Genomic DNA, 16,622 nt, shown 5'->3' with positions numbered 1-16,622 from the left:
GAATGGAGTCCCCCCAAGAGAGTCTCTTGAATTGGCGAGAGAGAGTAAGAGAGTCTGTGAAGTGTGAGGGAAAACCCCCTGTGTTCTGTCAATTGTTTCGTTGCCATAATCATCATCACCACCACCATCACATTCACTCTCAAATTGCCCACTCGTACTTGCCCAGTAAGTATGTACCTTCCTCATCGCACATTTTATTGTACGTACGAATAGCAGATCCACACTAAACGTTAATCCCTGCCATGACGAAATCCACTAATCTGGAATAAGGAGGTCCGTCACGGTCCGCCACGTCCGTGCGCTGTGATAGGCAACAACTTGACGGGGAGCTTCTGCCCTCGGGCGCCGGAGCCGTGAATCCCCCGTCAACCTCATCTCCACAGACAACTGACCAGGGTGCGCAGGAACAGGAACGAGAGGCTTGAGGCAAAGAAGATAGGCTGAGGGACCACCCCCCTCATCACAAACGGCTCTGCAGATCCTTCCCTCGCAGAGACTAGCCATGGTCCAAAGTGGCGTTGACGCGCCTATTAGATATGAAGCTTCGCACAGGGAAATGCGACGTTGACTGATGCAAGTTGACAGGGGGGGTTTGGGGATGGGAGCGATATTTTGGGATGCTCCTTGTTCCATTCGTAAGGTGACGGGAGAGTAAGAGAAGTTAGGCACGAAGAAGGTGGAGGAGTAGGGTGAGAGACCGACTAGATACGAGGGAGAAGAAATCAAAGGGCCAGCCTTGATAGTATGAAAGGCATTCCGTTCCCGTGTCTATGGATAATTACGATTATTACGAGACCTGTTGTATAAGCGCGTGGGTTTGGTTCGTCTGTGCCTGGCCATTCATTTTCTCTACAGAGCCGTGCGTGCCCAACCAACCATCCCGTCTTTACGAGTAAACTTCGATCCTTGCATTCTTGAACAACCATTGACTTTGTCGCACATTCGTTGTGCCCCCGTTGTGTGTGGGCAGACTGCAGCAGTGCTGAGTCCTCACCACTTGGTACTCAGCGCTCATCATGACCTCGCAGTCGAGTATCACAATTCCCCCGGGACAGTCGCCCCCCTTCGCCGTCGTGACCCCCGACGATCATGAGGCGTATATCTTGATCTCGACCGCCTTCGGCCTGGCCTGTATCCTGTTCTTTGCCGGCATCAGAACAGTCGTTCGCACCACCATCAGCCACGGCATCGGGACCGACGACTATCTCTTCTATGCGGCCACCACCTTAGCCATCATCCAGTCGTCGGTCGTCCTGGCAGCATGCTCCAAAGGGCTGGGCAAGGCACTGCATCTGGTGTCGCTGGAATCACAGAATGAGGTCCAAAAGATGTATTACACCAGCAATTTGTTCTTTATCGTCGTCATCGGCCTGGCCAAGATCTCGCTCGTCTCCTTCCTCCACCGCATCTCGCGCATGAAGCAACACAGGCTGGTCTTTAACATCGCCATGGGAGTCCTGGGGGTTTGGACCGTGGGCGCTTTCCTGGCTGTGGCCTTTCAATGCAATCTCTCACATGCGTGGTTGACCGTTGGTGAGAAGTGTCCGGGAATTGTAAGTCTCAAGAGAAGTCCTCTCTGGAGGTTCTAGAACGCTGACAGACGGACTCTTCAAAGCTTCGACGGTGGCAAGTCATTGGCGCACTCGACATCGTGACTGAAGTCGCCATTATCGCCCTGGTCGGCTACCTGGTCTACGACCTGCAGACATCAGTATCGAGCAAAATGACGGTACTGTCAATCTTTGGTATCCGCCTGTTGTAAGTTTTTTTTCATTACTCCCTTTCCTTACAGGGTGATCAAAGCTGATTTCCCGCCAAAAAAGCCTCGTCATCTTTATCGCCTTCCGACTGCACACTTTCGACCAAAGCGCCTATACCACGAACCCTCTACTCCGTGAATCCAGCTTCGTCGCCTGGACCCAAAGCGAGATGAGCTACTCGCTGGTGTCGGCCACCGTGCCCATCTTCCACAACTTCCTCAAGAGCTTGAGCACCGGGTTCGGCGGCATGCATGCCACCAGCAACGGATACGGCTACGGGTATGGGTACGGCAGCGGCAACCGCAGCCATGGCCAGCACTCCAAGGGGTTCCAGCTGTCCACTCTGAGGTCCAAGAACAAGAGCGCCGCGATGCCCTCCGTCAACGATGACCAGGACGGATATTACGGCGGCCACCCGAAGGCGTTGACCGCCGAACAGCTCGCTGGAGGGCCTACAGCATCCACCACGGTGCAGTGGTCCGGCGCCAGAGCGTCCAGGGGGGAAGCCGCCAGGAACAGTATCAACAGCGACGAGAGCCAACGGTATATGATCCGCAAAGATGTCCAGTGGGAAGTGAGGACTGAAATGAGGGAATGAATGTCGGGGTGGAATCTTTGTACTATACTACCACCACTACTATTGCCAGAGTAGAAGGCTACGTATGTATGTATGTCTGGGTTGGATGGGAGGGAACATGGTATGGAAAAATAGAGGTGCAGCTTGGAAAGGGCATGATGATCAGGTCTGTCACGGACACGTAAGTACATATGGTCACATCTAGGCCGAACAGCTCTCGACATCTGGGGCGTTTCCTTATCACACTATTTGCCCGCTCTTGGCGCCTGCCCCTGAGCGATGACCAAAACTTCCACGACATCCCCAAAAGACCGAGACTTTTCCCCTAGAAAATAAATCTGTTTATATATATCCATTATATACCTGTAGATGTTACTTGTATTGTTGTACTCGGTACTTGTCGAGATCAACATTAACTTTCACAGAGTTGACGCCGTCGCATCAACCGTCAATCTCGCAATTTAGTGCCTCGGTTGATGATACGGGCCGTTGGAGCCTGTTAAATCGTGGGTGCTCGTACAAAGTGCGAGTGAATTATTAATCAGCTAAGAGGCCTTTGAGGGCCGCCTGTGGGTGCCTGTGGCCCCTAGCGTGCTTACTTGTTCTTGTAGGGGTGGTAGCTCACTAGGCACTAGGCACTCCCTGGGCACTGAGCTTGTTAGGCTTGTTAGGCGGGCTTACCTAGGTGGCCAGGTTGCCCAGGTTGCCCAGGTTGTCCAGGTAGGCTGGTAATAGCCCGTGAAGGCCCGTGGTCGGTGGCCCCCGTGGGCTCTTTTCGCCCCTGGTCAACTTCCGCCGAAGACCACTCACCGAGGCACGCGAGGCTCCCTTTTCGTGCTGACCTGGCTTTTATTAACTGTACTTGCACAAGCCGCTTCTTGTATTTTGTACTCGGTAGTTTCTACTCATGGGTAGCTGGGCAGGAGAACACCTGCCCAAGGAAGATGATGAAAGAGTCGAGGGGGAACGCAGCAAACATTCAGACATTCAGGGGGAAATACTACTTCAGCGCCTGGCTTGTGACAACGCGACACGTCGACTTGCCTTGCCATTTTGTTCGATGATGCAAATGCAATATGCCCACGCATTTTTCCGGCATGTTCGAATGCGTTCTCACCGAGAACTAACCAAATCATTCGAACGTCGTTTCCTAGCTGTGTAGAATAGTGACTTGGATACCTCGCAGAGAGCTGTGATCCATCATCCATCTGGCGGTCAGACCAGTCACCACGACATGATACGCCTAGCTCGAAGAATCTTTTTTGGGACCAGAGCAGTGTCCGAGTCGGTGGCTTTCGCATGTGCGATGATTTACCAAAGGTCGTGTTAAGCATGGTGAGATGTTGCTGTCTGGCGAGTCTCGCTGGAGATTCGATTGTTCGGAAGCAATCGACTGATCATTATGAAGCAGGACCAAGCGACCACGAGACTGTTTGCTTCACATAAGTAAGCATGCACCAACTTATACTGATAGTCCGTCTTGTAAGCAATCGTGCATCCAGATCTGCTCGTCAACGACTAGCAGATAGACCACCAGACTCGTACAGCTCAACACAGAGAACGTGTTGTGGAACGAAATGCTCCGCGGTTGGAGGAGTGTACAATGTCAGACGTTGTCGGTGTACAAGTTGGTCGACCGTCAGCGCTTAACAGTCTCCTCGTGATGGTTGCATTCATTTGTAGAGTCGACTACTTCATTTCTGGGGTTACTGGGATAAGGAGTCCCTAGACGACAATAATGGTAATCTTGTCAAAGAAGAAGCCTGTGGGTGGCCTGTGTCCTTGTTTATTAACTGAGACCTTGATATTCAGGGTGAAGTCCAAAACAGGATTAGTGGATAACTGCCTAAAAGGGACGGAGCCGCAAAATCCTTTCCCCGGTCTCCCTGAATCTGCCATTTTCCGTGAATTCTTTCCTCATACTGGCTCCATCCATGGACAGAGGTAATTGTTCCCAAAGCCGTCATCTACTGTCAGGCATATCTCCCAAACACCAGAGATACCTCAAGCATTATGACCTGGTCCGATTAGCACGGGTCTATTATTCGCAGCTGCCTGATACCAAGGCGCAGTCCTGTGACGATCTCGAGCCCAAACCCTTTTTGCACAGCCTCACCGAACCCCCCGACCCAACGACATAAACTTCCTATGACGCTCTCAGTGGCTGTTAAACATCTCCTTAGTGCTTTCGTCTATGCATGTATACTGTTCAGTTGCTTTGCACTTACTACATAGGGTCGCTTCTTGCGATGGCCTTGCTGGCGTGGCTCAAGGGCTATGGAAGGACGGTTGTAACACTCTCCAGGCCCTCCATCTTTCGGTATGGGGACGTGTAAATGTATAAAATTGCCTGGAAATCCCGCAGTTTGAGTAAGTGTCTATCACAGACCTTGACCATCATAATTACCGGGTGTATTTTCGCAGAAAAGGAACACAGTAAAGGCTTGACAAAACTGTGATAAGGAATTTAAACCCTGTTACTTGCCTCCAAACTTGATCCACAAACGTCCTCTCCATCATGGGCTTGATCAAGACTGCCATCATTGCCGGCGTGGGCATCTATGCCGTGAAGAAGATGTCCAAATCGAACGAGAATCGTCGCACGAATCCTGCACCGGGCCCCACACAAGACCGGGGCTTCCATCAACAATACTTCGATGAACCTCCATACTACTCCCCCGGTGGCCCATATCAGGATGACAAACGGGCCTATCATCAACAACAGCATCCGCCGCCGCAGGAAAACTTCGTGCCGTTGGAGTTCACCGAGCCGCGCGGAGGTAGACGCCGGCAACAGCAGCAGCAGGAAGATCGCCACCCTAAGGTCCTGACGACGAGTAACAGCGCCTACTCACCCTTGCCGCACGGCTACAACCACCAGGACCACGATGGACACGTCTACGGGTATGATGCGACCGCACAAAACGCGTCAGAATCTACTTCGAATCTGTACGCGTACCCCAACAACGCACCGCCTCCACACTACGACAATGGGCGACAGCGGCGCCAGCAACAACAACACCACGGCTTTGTCGAGCCTGACGAAGTTTCTGACCCGACCTTTGACGCGCCGAGGAGAGGCGAAAATGGAAAGAGGACAGGATTTCTCGACACGTTGGCGCACCAGGCCATGAGTATCAAGGATGGCAGAGGTAAGGATCTCGTCGGGAAATTGCTCGCTAGGTGATAAGGCACGCAGCACACAGCACTCAGGTATGCAGGGTGGGAGTCCATAGCAGTCAGATGAATCGGGGGAACACGGCGAAAATATAGGTATTGTTAGCTGATAGGGATACTGGATGGCGGGCTGGTGATTTTTGCACTCTGCTCAAGTTCCACGTGAAAATTGCATCTAGCAGTGTTTTGTTGCAGGAGAGCCTTTGTGATCACACTTCTCAAGTCCCAAGAATTGGAATTTTTCAGGATTTTTTGTAAGAATCACTTCCAGATAACCCCAAATTTAGTTGATACTCTCTCTTATAGGCCTTTATATTTAGCTAGCTAGCTGGCTGACTAGGCCTCTTGCCCCAAAACTTGAAGACACCCACCCTTTCTGACCCGGTCACATCTCGCACAGAGATTCAAAAGGACTAATTGACGCCCCAGATGCCCAGCGGGTCCTCCTTTGTCCCGTGACCGCCACCATGTCGTGCCCTTTCCACTTGCAGCCTCTTGACCCTTTTCGCCAGGAAGCCCAGGGCTAGCGGGCCGGCGATGGTGCAGAGAAGAATCGCCCACGTGACGATCAAGTATAGGTCCGAGACAAGACCGTCGTCTCCATCCACGGCCGCGGCATTGTCGTTGTCGTTGCCGTCGCCGCTGCCGGTCGTTTGCCTGCTTGTAAAGATGCCGTTGGTTGCGGCGAGCGCGGAGATCAGGAATCCAATCTCGCCTCGAGCGACCATTGCGCAGCCGAGGATCGACGCTGGATAGAGAGACTTTGGCCGGGGGAGGGACCTGCGCGTTAGGATAACCTGTTTCTTCCCTTGCTGCTTATCCTTGCGGGTTTTGTTGGTTATCGAAGAGTGCGACGTCGGCGGCGGCGGTGGCGAAGAGTTGAAGAAGCGAACCAGCCACATGCCACAGAAGAGCTTGCCGATAGCCATGAACAACGCATAAACTAGCCCGCGCCAGATGACAGGGCCGCGAAACATCTTGGTGATTGGGATGGAAAAGCCGATAGAGGCCTGGGGAAAAGGCATGAGCATGAGCGGCCTGTAGAAGGAGGAAACACGTGCAGAAAAGTGGAGGACAGAGTAAAACTTACGAAGAAAAATGGCTTCAGGACCCGCTCCACCGCAGGTGCATAGTAGTGGTTGTACATCCGGAGGCCACGGCTCTCCACGTCGAGAGCGTCAGGGATATCGGCCGCTCCTGAATCTTGATTGACAGTCGTTACCGATCTTGGATTCTCTGGAGGCGGCGTAGGCTCACCGGATAGCCTCAACAGCGGCGACAGAGGGGGCTGATGGTCTTGGGATATCTCTTCCTTTGAATCTGGGACCTCACTAGCAGATTGAGACGCCTCGGATCGTTCTGATGTGATATTGGAGGACAGATTGACTGCATGGTTTTGAAGTTTTGTTCTCTCCGAATGTTTCCTTTGGGATCGAGTCTCTGTGGTCTGTAGACTAGCTTCATCCAGCCAAGATATGGTAGCTCCTGCTAGATAGGCGGCGAATAGATTTGATGTCCCAGCATAGCTTGCCGCGGTGACCAAGGCGGCTAAAAATGCCGTTGACAAGAGGAAGAATATCTTCATCTCTTGATCCAGTGCCGTCAGAGCGAGTTTCTCTCTCACCTTGACAAATAGCCCGAAGACGTGAGGTAAAGCTGGCTTCACCAAAAACTTGCAGGTTATGGGAATGACGATGGCGAAGCCAAGGGACACAAAAACCGGGCGTATGACTGTGGTCGCTGAAATAGAGCTACGACCGGAGCCCAAATTGGCTATGACTTGAACCATGATCAGCCCGACAACATCGTCCAACATTGCGGCACTGGTGAGGATCGTGCCCAGACGGCTCGTGGTCAGGCGCGTCGTCTTCAAAAGGCTAAAGGTGGTGCCTAGGCTTGTTGAGCACAGCGCCGCTCCGGCTGCAAAGGCTTGTAAGTTGGTCGCATGGGAAATTCCCGTCAGAGAGAAAGAGAGGGCCATTGGCAGACATATGCCGGTGAGGGCCACGCAGATAGACAGTAACAGGGAGCTCCCAAGAGACTTAGCCGAAGTTGCCAGTCCGCCCTCGAAGACAATCGCGATCAAGCCCAGGTAACCAAGCTGAGTGGCCGCATCCTCGAATTCACGAGACAACATCTTCGAGCCGGGTGTTCCCCAAGCCATTCCAACCAGGACTTGGCCCACAAGACCGCAGTAGAAAACATGATCCAGTGCAGTGCCTAGAACATTCAAGGCCAGAAAGAAAGACGACTGGACTAGGATTGTAATGATTCCAGGCTCATGGTATGGGAGGGCGGCGTCCGCCATGGTGAGCAGACAGAAGTGAGATTACCGAGAAGTCAAGACGAGACTCCATGCCACTTGGAAGCAGATCGGTAGGAAGGATCCTCACGGCACTTTTACGGTTGATGAGGGGATGCAGAATGCGGATGGTCCAGGTCATGCAACTAGGGGAGTAGGCAACTCGATGTCTTTCGAGGCTGGCGATGAAAACCTGACGAGGCTGAGGCCCAAAGAGGAATATTTGCCGAGCTCCATAACAATTTGGCTTTTGATTCTCAGTCGCAAAGCCTCAAACGAAAGAACGTGCAGGTGGACTTTTGTAGGTTTTTTGTCACAGCAAGAGAGTGGTCGTGAAGTAAATCTCAGGTGATATTCGAGACCTATCTCTCGAAGCATCACTATTGTGTGTTGAAGCAGCCTCGGCCACCATGCTGTGCGCAAGTAGGTTCTTTCGTCCGTCTTGCGCATGTTCGCGACTAATGCCATGACAGTCTCGGGAGAAGCGGCGCAGGTTCCTGTGGCCTCGCGCAAAAGTGGTGCGTACAAGATACATGTGTTTCCCTCCAAGTATCACGGGTCTGACAGTCGCAGGCAATGTCTACGAAAAGCGCCTGATTGAAGCATATATCAGCGAAAATGGGACCGAACCCACCACCGGCGAGAGCCTGACCGTCGAAGACCTTATCGATCTCAAAAGTCCCAATGTCGTCTATCCACGACCTCCGCAGATGACTTCCATACCTGCGATGCTCTCCTTCTTCCAGAATGAATGGGATGCTTTGGCACTTCAGACCTACACGTTGCAACAGAATCTTCACCAAGCTCGACAGGAGCTCAGTACTGCCTTGTACGAAAATGATGCAGCGGTGCGAGTCATTGCACAGCTCACGAGAGAGAGAGATGAGGCACGAGCAACACTGGCACAAATAAACATTACTAGAGGGGCTTCTGCCAGCACAAATGGCGATGCAATGCAAGTGGACAGCGCTCCATTACCGCAAGCGATCGTGGAGAAGATTGAAAACACACAATCAAGGTATGTCTGCCTTCTGTCCATGCTGTCCAGGAACTGATGAATCTTCCCAGTTTGTCCAAGACCCGGCGAAAACGACCAGTGCCCGAAGAATGGGCCACTTCGGACTCAATATCGACATACACATCGAGATCAACCTCCAAACCATTGTTTCCTGGTGGCCGCGTGCTTGCAGTACACGAGACGGGAGCCCTGGCCCTGGCCGCAGGCAGCAAAGCTGGAGTCTACTCACTATCGGAGGACACGTTATCATACCCGCTCGACTTTGGCGAGGGAGAAGCCACAAGCGGTCTCTGGGCTCACGACAGGGCCGTCGTTGCAACCTCAGCGGGCGCAGTTAAGGTCTTCGAGGGACAGCAGGAAGTCTCGTCCTTCTCAGTCCACGCCGGACGGACCAATGCGGTGGCTCTGCATCCCAGTGGCACCATTCTGGCTTCTGTCGGAGAGGACAGGACATATATTCTCTATGACCTTGAATCCAGTCGGGTTCTCACTCAGGTTTCGAGCAACTCCAGTATGTCCCCTCGCAATTCCCCCTCGCTCTTACTCGGCTGCGTGCTTACTTGATTCAGGTCTTCGCTGTGCTCAATTCCACCCTGACGGCCATTTATTGGCGGCCGGTGGTGCCGACGGCCAAATTAAGATATTCGACGTCAAGTCTGGTGCGGAAGCTGCTACGTTCGACCTTGGCGGCCCTGTGCGATGCATTTTCTTCTCGGAGAATGGTATCTGGCTGGCGGGTGTGACGGAGAAGTCATCGACCATCTCGATCTGGGACCTGAGAAAAGCGACCGAAATCACAACTATCGAGACGGGCAGCCAGATTGAATCCATCAGCTGGGACTACACTGGACAGTTCTTGGGAGTGGCTGGGCAAGATGGAGTTACGGTCGAACACTACTCCAAGGCGTCAAAAGAATGGACCGAAATCCTGAAGCGAGGCACCCCAGCGACACGGATTGCATGGGGCAAACATGCTCAGAGTCTTCTCACTCTCAATGAAGACGGTGCGATTACCACCCTGGCAGCGGCGACGGAGGGATGAACGGTTCTGCGCCATTTGTATACTGTCATGGACGGATGGAAAGCAGCGTTGATACCCATAACTGATGTGAGCTGCAGACAGCGGCACCTGCGCGGGTTTCCTGGTTATGTTGCTGCGATTTGAAGGGAAAAAAGAAATAGGCAAAGAAAAGACCAGTGTCACACCAAAATGGAATGCAAGTTGCGTCGACAGATGGCGTCTTTATCATCTGGCGATGATATGTACAAACAAATACAACGGACCCAGCCAGTGCCAGCTTGTAGGGCTTGTCGGTGGTGTTAGTGGTGGTGATATTCTCTTATTACAGGCGCAGGCGGATTTATCAGCGGCCTTAAGAGCCTCGAAAGGTTCTTTGCGGCAGTGGCAAATGATCTGCGAAAACCCCTCGAAGCGCAGAAGGAAACCAAACAACAATTCATCAGAGCCACCAGAAACCACCAAACCATTAGAACAAAGAGAGCGCAGGTGGCCATTTTCAAGGCTGGCATTTGCCCCTCTTCTCACTTCTTCCTCAGTCTTCCCCTTTTGTTAATCATCCCCCTTGCCTATCTGTCAAGTCGCGCTCGCCTGTCATACCGGCATCCATCCCGGTGTCAACTTCTGGTCGGCCCATTGTTTCCACTTCACTGGCTCTTGGTTAGCGAGGGTTTTTCCGTTGGTGCCCAGACGACAATCCCAAATCGTACCTCACTTCATCTCCTTGCCTCCTCAACAACTGCGTCCTGACCTTCTCAAACAACTTGCCCTTATGACATTGTCGATTCGAGGACCATAGCCTGCCTTCACAGGTGTCTTGATCATGCCTCCTGCAGGCACTCTCGCTCTGAGCAACTTCCTGAATTCGGCATCGGCCTCATCCAGTCGAAAGGTAGGATCTCGATTCCCACTCTCGCTCTCTCAGAATGTCATCCACTTTCAAACATGCACACATATGATTAAGTAGTACAATCACCATCTAACCGCAGTCACAGAGATCTCATGCAGAAATAACCCGATCACAAAGTCGAAGTGCTACCCCCGACCAGGTGCCCTCCAAGCGCCGCCGCATCAACTATCGTCCAACACCTGAGCCTTCTCGGGACTCGACACCACAACACTCAGAAGGAAGAATACGGTTTCAAGGCGACGGTTTCGACTACCGGACGCCGGCCATGTCCACACAGGCCCCCAGAGAAACTGCAGCCCCTGCCCCTCCCGATTTCACGATCGATCTCACAGCGGAAAGTGACAGTGATGACATTTCCACTGCCTCGGAATCCTCTCCACATCAACTCTCGAGGCAAGCGTCTAGTCAGCCCTCCCAAAGACCATCGCGACAACTGCTCGTCAGCGCATGGATGACACTAGCACAGTCACAACAGATAGCTCAACAGCAGCGGGAATTCGCGCGAGTAAGAGAAGCCACCGCACGGAATCGAGGCGAAAGTACACGAAGGCAACGACAGCATGAACCTCATGTACAGAGACGCCCAGAACCTGCACAGAGGCAACAGGAACTTGCAGAGCCGGACCGAGAACTATCCACCCGTGCCCCCCCTTTTGGCCCAAGAGCACAGGATGTACCACACGAGATAATTAATCTTTCAGACACGGACGAGTCGGATTTTGAAACAGATGACTTTGACATACCGGTGGACACGGAAACGCTCGACACCGACTCGGTCGCCTCCCTTTCTCCAAGTCAAAGTCCAGAAGTCGAATTTGTTGAAGAGAGGCGTGTGCCCCAACGCCAACGTCAGGAGGCTGCAGTCCAGACTAATGTCGGGACTTACCCCCCTCGGCCTCGCTTGGAAAGAGGTCCACTGGGATTATCTCTAGACATCCTGAGGAGGGGAACACAATTTATGTTTGGGAACGTGCAGCACGTCGCCCCTGGCTACGGTGATGGGTTCCTGGATCGCCTGGACGGAGTTCCGCCTCGTGGTCATGATGGACGGTTTGGGAACGACGGTGTGGATGATACTATCGTCATCAACATGGATTACAGACAACCCGGGTTTCCTCTTGATTTCGATGTCTTTGATCGCAGCTCTGAAACACCTCAAGAAGTGCCCGAGCCTTATAAAGGGCCCCCAACTGCCAAAGAAGGGTTTATCAGGACTTTCGGAGAGGAGGATGTCATCCTGTGTCCCATGTGCGGTGACGAACTGGCGGTTGGGAAAGGAGATGTTAAAAAGCAGGTCTGGGTTGTGAAAAACTGTGGACATGTAAGTGGCTTTGAAATCGCCCCGGATGTTTTATTGTCCTAACGAATCTTTTAGGTCTACTGTGGCGAATGTGCCGTCAACCGATCCAAGTCGAAAGCATCAAAGAAAGGCAAAGGCAAAGAGCCCGAAAAGAAGCTGGAATCAACCAGATCGGTTCCGTTTACCGTCTGCAGTGTCGACGGCTGCAACACCAAGGTTGTTAGCAAGGCTGCCATGTTTCCTATCTATCTCTGAGCCCACACCAAGGATTGGTTTGATCATCCAGGCCACTTGATTGCAGATGCAGTCAGACATCGATCCAGCCAACGAAGAAATGAACCTTTTTAATTCAGGGATCGGGGAGTCATATTTGTTAAGGGGGATTTCGCGCTCACGATGGAGGATGATGCATAGATATTCCAGTCGAATCAGCCGCAGCACGCTTCTGATGCTGTTGAACTCAGTTGTAACTATTGTACACATATTGCAGATCGAGTGATGTCAAGTAGCCAACGTTCCAAAGCATCGTCGCAGGTTCTTCGACCACGGAATCATAATTCGTTTGAGCAGAAAGCAGCTTGACTACAAGTAGACACACGTTTGTGTTCGAGCTTCTTCCAGGGACATGGGCGTTGTCGTGCCAATTGCGGCGAGCGGTATGCGTATAACTTGGCCGGATCTCACCCACAGAGGTCTCAAAACGTCTTTCGGGTGCCCGGTATGGAGTCGAGCTTTTGGAACGTCACGACGGGCTTCAAGGTGTCGCCAGGTTCAGAACGGTCTCGTCGCTCGACCAAGAGACAGGCTTGTTTGGCTTCGTCGACGATTGATTGCCCACTGGTCAGGGGACCGAATGTATGGAGGCCGGGGAGCCTTCCAGCCGCTTTGCCAATGTAATAAATGGGGTTCCCTCTTCATTTCCCTGGATTCACACGCTGGCCCCAAGGGTGCGTGATCTCACGCTCGAATGCGTCCGCTTGTGCCCAACCGCTGAGAACCCGACCCTTCCGTCCCTTTCACACCTTACAAGGAGACTCCAGAGAGGGGTGTCGAAGTCCTATTTCCCACCGAGATCTCACGACGTGTGCCGCCCCTCTTTCAAGCCCCTCGGAAGGGACCTGCCCAAAAAATCTTCAGAGCTCAAAGAAGCCTCGATTGTCCCAAGTCCCAAAGCACGAGCATGGTCCAAAAAGGGGGCTCAAATCTTCTTGATCCCCCCGTGCATGGGACTCCACATGCCCCTGACGCCCTCGTTGGAGCTGACGACCTTTTTGCCTTTGACTAAGACGTTCTTGTCGCCCGAGTTGCCGAGTAGGAACTCGGCCTTTTCCAGGACCTGTTCGCGGGCCATGTTCTTCACGCAGATGGCCTTGGACCGCCCGTTGCAGTACTGCGCCTTGATGACCGGGTGGCGGTTTGGGCGCGGCGAGATCCTGAATTCGACGCTAGGGTACCGGTGCGTGAGCGACGAGAAGGCCGGCGACGCGAGCAGCGACTTGAGCCCCGTCGACGAGGCCCAGTGGTCCGAGTACGTCAGGTGTAGCCGCGTGCATTGCAGGATGTAGGCGCCTAGGCCGTTCTGTATGTGTGCGCATGTATCAGTGAAACGGACTCCATGGTCATTGGAGAAGTATGAAATGCTCGTTGCCCAACGGAATATGAAATGATAGACTGCTTATCCTTTCCCTCCTCTTCTTCTATTTAACAAAAAGGAGGGCTAGAAACCAGGGAATATCATGATGGACTGGGAACAACTGGGCGTGAGGAAAACTGCGTGACAAAAAAGAAACTTACCCGTGCCGTCGACACCGTCTTGAGCCCTTGCACACCCATGGCTTGAGATGCAAGGATTGTGAGCCGCTTCCCTCCAGAATTTATCCGTAGATGGGGGTGAGTACAAAGAATCCGGGTGATGGTAGAGCTTCGCGGTTTGGAAAAGCTGGAGAAAGCTGCGCCCAGATGAATTTCGCGAAACGGCGAACGGAGCAGCTACGCGAGGCTTTGTCGCTAACCTTATTAGGAGAAGCTCAGCCTTGACGGCCTCGTGGCCAATGAAGGAATGCATGACGAGCACTTAACCCTCTTGTGCATAGACAGACACAAGGTAGAGTCATGGGATGAATAGCGGATGCGATATTAGTCCAAGTGTTCGCATTAGATGTTTCGATTATGTGATTACTCTGTGTCAAAGACACCGGGGAGTGGTGCGTTGACCTCTTCGTGCACGGAGCATTCCATCCCACTAATCGTGCCCAAGTACCAGCATCCCAACCATGGTGCCCAATCCTTCTTCGAGCCGTCTCGAGCCGTCTTGATCTTATCTCAAGAGGAGGACCAAATCTCCCTCCCCGGAATAAGCTGCGACATCTCATGAAGTCCGACAAATCCTCCCTGGAGACTCGCCCACCGCGCCCTCGACACCAACGTCACTGACGACCTCCCAACCGTCCTTGTGACCCACGCAGGGCACGCACCAAAAGACACCCTTGGGGTCCCAGTGCCTCTTCAACTGCAGCAGCCTCGGGTAGTTTGATCCCCAAAAGGTCTTTTGCCAGTTCGGTTCCGTCGGGTCTGCTTCGTTGACGTACGCTCCTGTGTTAGGCGCCAGTTCGCGGAGGGCCTCGGCCTCGACCTCGCGGAGGTGTGTGGTCGTAGCGACCTTTGCCGTCTCATTGAGGAACGCCCATGATCGTGGGAGTACGATATGTGTGTATGCGTCGCGCCACGCGGGCAGGACCGAGTTACTCCCTCCGGGGATCCCGTTCTTGACGGTCTTCACACCCTTGCCTGCCACGACGTGGCCCAGAATCGAATACTGCGGGTTAGAGGTCGTCTGCTCGAAGAGCTTTTTCAGCTTTGCCGGGTCGGTCTTGAGGGCGGCCTTGTCCAACAGGCGAGACCCTAGCCGGACTTCTGATCCAACACTCTGGGCAGCGCCGTAGGTGAGCCAGAATTTGGTAAAGTCCTCAACGGGTACGGCTATGCTCTCCACAAACACCGTGTCCGTCCAGTTGTATGTGTTGTTCCGAAGACGCTCTTCCAAAGGCGTCAAGATCTGCTGGGTTTCTTCGACAGTCTTGTTCGGAACGAACCAGAAGCCGACAACCGAGCCCATTCGGATCGGGACAGGCTGTGCGGCGCTGTTGTTGGGCACGATAAAGTAGTAGCCCATGACACCGGCGTCTGAGAGTTCGGGTAGCTGGTTGTGGAAGTATGCCACTAGAGACCAGAATGTGTCACTATTTGCAGTGGTGTTGTAGCTGAACGAATAAACTGCCGTCGGTAGCACAGGATATGCGCGGACCGTGACGGACAGGAGGACTGCGAAAGTAGAACCGCCGCCCTAAAAAAGTACATTGAGAGTCAGATCTTCCGTTGGTCAACCATATGAACCAGCAACAAAAACTTACTCCCCGCATCGCCCAGAAGAGGTCAGGGTAGGAATCCTCGTTAATAGTCAGGTGTGTGCCGTTGGCGGTGACAACCTCCATCTCAAGGACTTGGTCCGCCCCAAGGCCGTAGACGGCGCTGATCGGGGAATGTCCACCTCCAGTAACCCAGCCACCAATGCCCACGTTGGGATCTGCGCCACCAACTAAGGTGAGATTGTATGAGGAAACCGCTTGGTAGATTTCGCCAAAGCGCATGCCCGCGGCAATCTTGACCGAAGCAATCCCGCCATACCGTTTGGCTCGAAGATCCCCCATCGTGATATTGATGCCACGGATGTTATGTGTCCAGACTGAGAGAGAGCTTCGGCCAGATGATCTGTTCATAATGTCAGCGTTTTGAGGCCACCATGGACGTGTCATCAGGGCGTGTACCGTCCCAGAAAGTCATGGCCGGTTCCTTTGACGATGAGCCTAACCCCAGTCTTGTAAGCGAATTGGCAGGCAGCTTGGACGTCGGCCGTGTTGGTAGCGTTGACGACATAAGCTGGGAGAGGGGCAGTGGAACATGGTGCGCGAGGGTCAGGAAGGCAAGAGTCGTCGTTGTAATTGGTTGTGAAGGGGTCTTCAGCATGAAAGGAAGAATTGGTCCACTGTGCAAGCAATTGACCACAGGCCTGTGCGCTGTACGACGAACTGTTGGTTTGACAGACCAGTCCTGGGGGCACTGGCGCGATGAGGCGACCCGAGATAGACTCGTTCAGAGCGTGCCAGTCAGAGATTGACGGCCATCCTGGGGAACCTACAATAGGCTTGCAGTATTGCTGCGGGGTTGCTTGAAGCGTGCCAGCAAGGAAGAGAATGTAGCAGAGCGTAAGGCGAAAGCTGTAAATCATCCTGCTCGAATGCTTAATGATGAGAAGTGCGACAAAAGAGAAGACACTGAGTTACTCCACGGGGACGACGGTCAGGAAATGGCTTTTGTACAGAGTCCCCTCGACTGCCATCTCTGCTCAACAGCTTTAAAAGCAGTTGCCTGGAGGGCATGCGAATCTTCTGTGACGGAGCCCAGTGATCATTTGTCGATGCACCTAGGATAGTTGAACTCAGCTGTCGAGTTAATCTCGATCAGGATGATTCTGCGACAAATAGCAGCACCTCATCCCTCATG

The 16,622-nt window shown here is 53.0% G+C and overlaps 7 protein-coding genes across 7 annotated transcripts; 4 read left to right on the top strand and 3 right to left on the bottom strand.

Annotated features, from left to right (window-relative positions):
- Nucleotides 1-1,016: 1,016 nt before the first annotated feature.
- Nucleotides 1,017-2,358, top strand: AYO21_08494 (hypothetical protein; the record flags this gene model as incomplete). The annotated part of the gene is made up of 3 exons (XM_022658437.1): nt 1,017-1,553; nt 1,601-1,758; nt 1,824-2,358. The coding sequence occupies 3 exons, from the start codon at nt 1,017-1,019 to the stop codon at nt 2,356-2,358; spliced, it is 1,230 nt and encodes a 409-aa protein (XP_022509261.1).
- A 2,497-nt stretch (nt 2,359-4,855) lies between these two features.
- On the top strand, nt 4,856-5,524 carry AYO21_08493 (hypothetical protein; the record flags this gene model as incomplete). Its single annotated transcript, XM_022658436.1, has 1 exon — nt 4,856-5,524. One exon carries the CDS (start codon nt 4,856-4,858, stop codon nt 5,522-5,524), a length of 669 nt encoding a protein of 222 aa, XP_022509260.1.
- A 403-nt stretch (nt 5,525-5,927) lies between these two features.
- AYO21_08492 (hypothetical protein) lies at nt 5,928-7,822 on the bottom strand (the record flags this gene model as incomplete). Its single annotated transcript, XM_022658435.1, has 2 exons — nt 5,928-6,524; nt 6,605-7,822. 2 exons carry the CDS (start codon nt 7,820-7,822, stop codon nt 5,928-5,930), a joined length of 1,815 nt encoding a protein of 604 aa, XP_022509259.1.
- Nucleotides 7,823-8,226: 404 nt separating this feature from the next.
- AYO21_08491 (hypothetical protein) lies at nt 8,227-9,876 on the top strand (the record flags this gene model as incomplete). The annotated part of the gene is made up of 5 exons (XM_022658434.1): nt 8,227-8,239; nt 8,290-8,334; nt 8,384-8,834; nt 8,885-9,345; nt 9,404-9,876. 5 exons carry the CDS (start codon nt 8,227-8,229, stop codon nt 9,874-9,876), a joined length of 1,443 nt encoding a protein of 480 aa, XP_022509258.1.
- Nucleotides 9,877-10,675: 799 nt separating this feature from the next.
- On the top strand, nt 10,676-12,317 carry AYO21_08490 (hypothetical protein; the record flags this gene model as incomplete). Its single annotated transcript, XM_022658433.1, has 3 exons — nt 10,676-10,744; nt 10,848-12,083; nt 12,138-12,317. The coding sequence occupies 3 exons, from the start codon at nt 10,676-10,678 to the stop codon at nt 12,315-12,317; spliced, it is 1,485 nt and encodes a 494-aa protein (XP_022509257.1).
- Nucleotides 12,318-13,260: 943 nt separating this feature from the next.
- On the bottom strand, nt 13,261-13,895 carry AYO21_08489 (hypothetical protein; the record flags this gene model as incomplete). The annotated part of the gene is made up of 2 exons (XM_022658432.1): nt 13,261-13,641; nt 13,857-13,895. 2 exons carry the CDS (start codon nt 13,893-13,895, stop codon nt 13,261-13,263), a joined length of 420 nt encoding a protein of 139 aa, XP_022509256.1.
- Nucleotides 13,896-14,430: 535 nt separating this feature from the next.
- On the bottom strand, nt 14,431-16,347 carry AYO21_08488 (hypothetical protein; the record flags this gene model as incomplete). Its single annotated transcript, XM_022658431.1, has 3 exons — nt 14,431-15,405; nt 15,473-15,830; nt 15,887-16,347. 3 exons carry the CDS (start codon nt 16,345-16,347, stop codon nt 14,431-14,433), a joined length of 1,794 nt encoding a protein of 597 aa, XP_022509255.1.
- Between the last annotated feature and the right edge of the window lie 275 nt (nt 16,348-16,622).

The sequence above is a fragment of the Fonsecaea monophora genome (assembly GCF_001642475.1).
Source record: "Fonsecaea monophora strain CBS 269.37 chromosome Unknown Scaff74, whole genome shotgun sequence".
Lineage (NCBI taxonomy): Eukaryota > Fungi > Ascomycota > Eurotiomycetes > Chaetothyriales > Herpotrichiellaceae > Fonsecaea > Fonsecaea monophora.
Note: the sequence above shows the minus strand (reverse complement) of the source record. Positions and strands in the feature narration are given on the sequence as shown.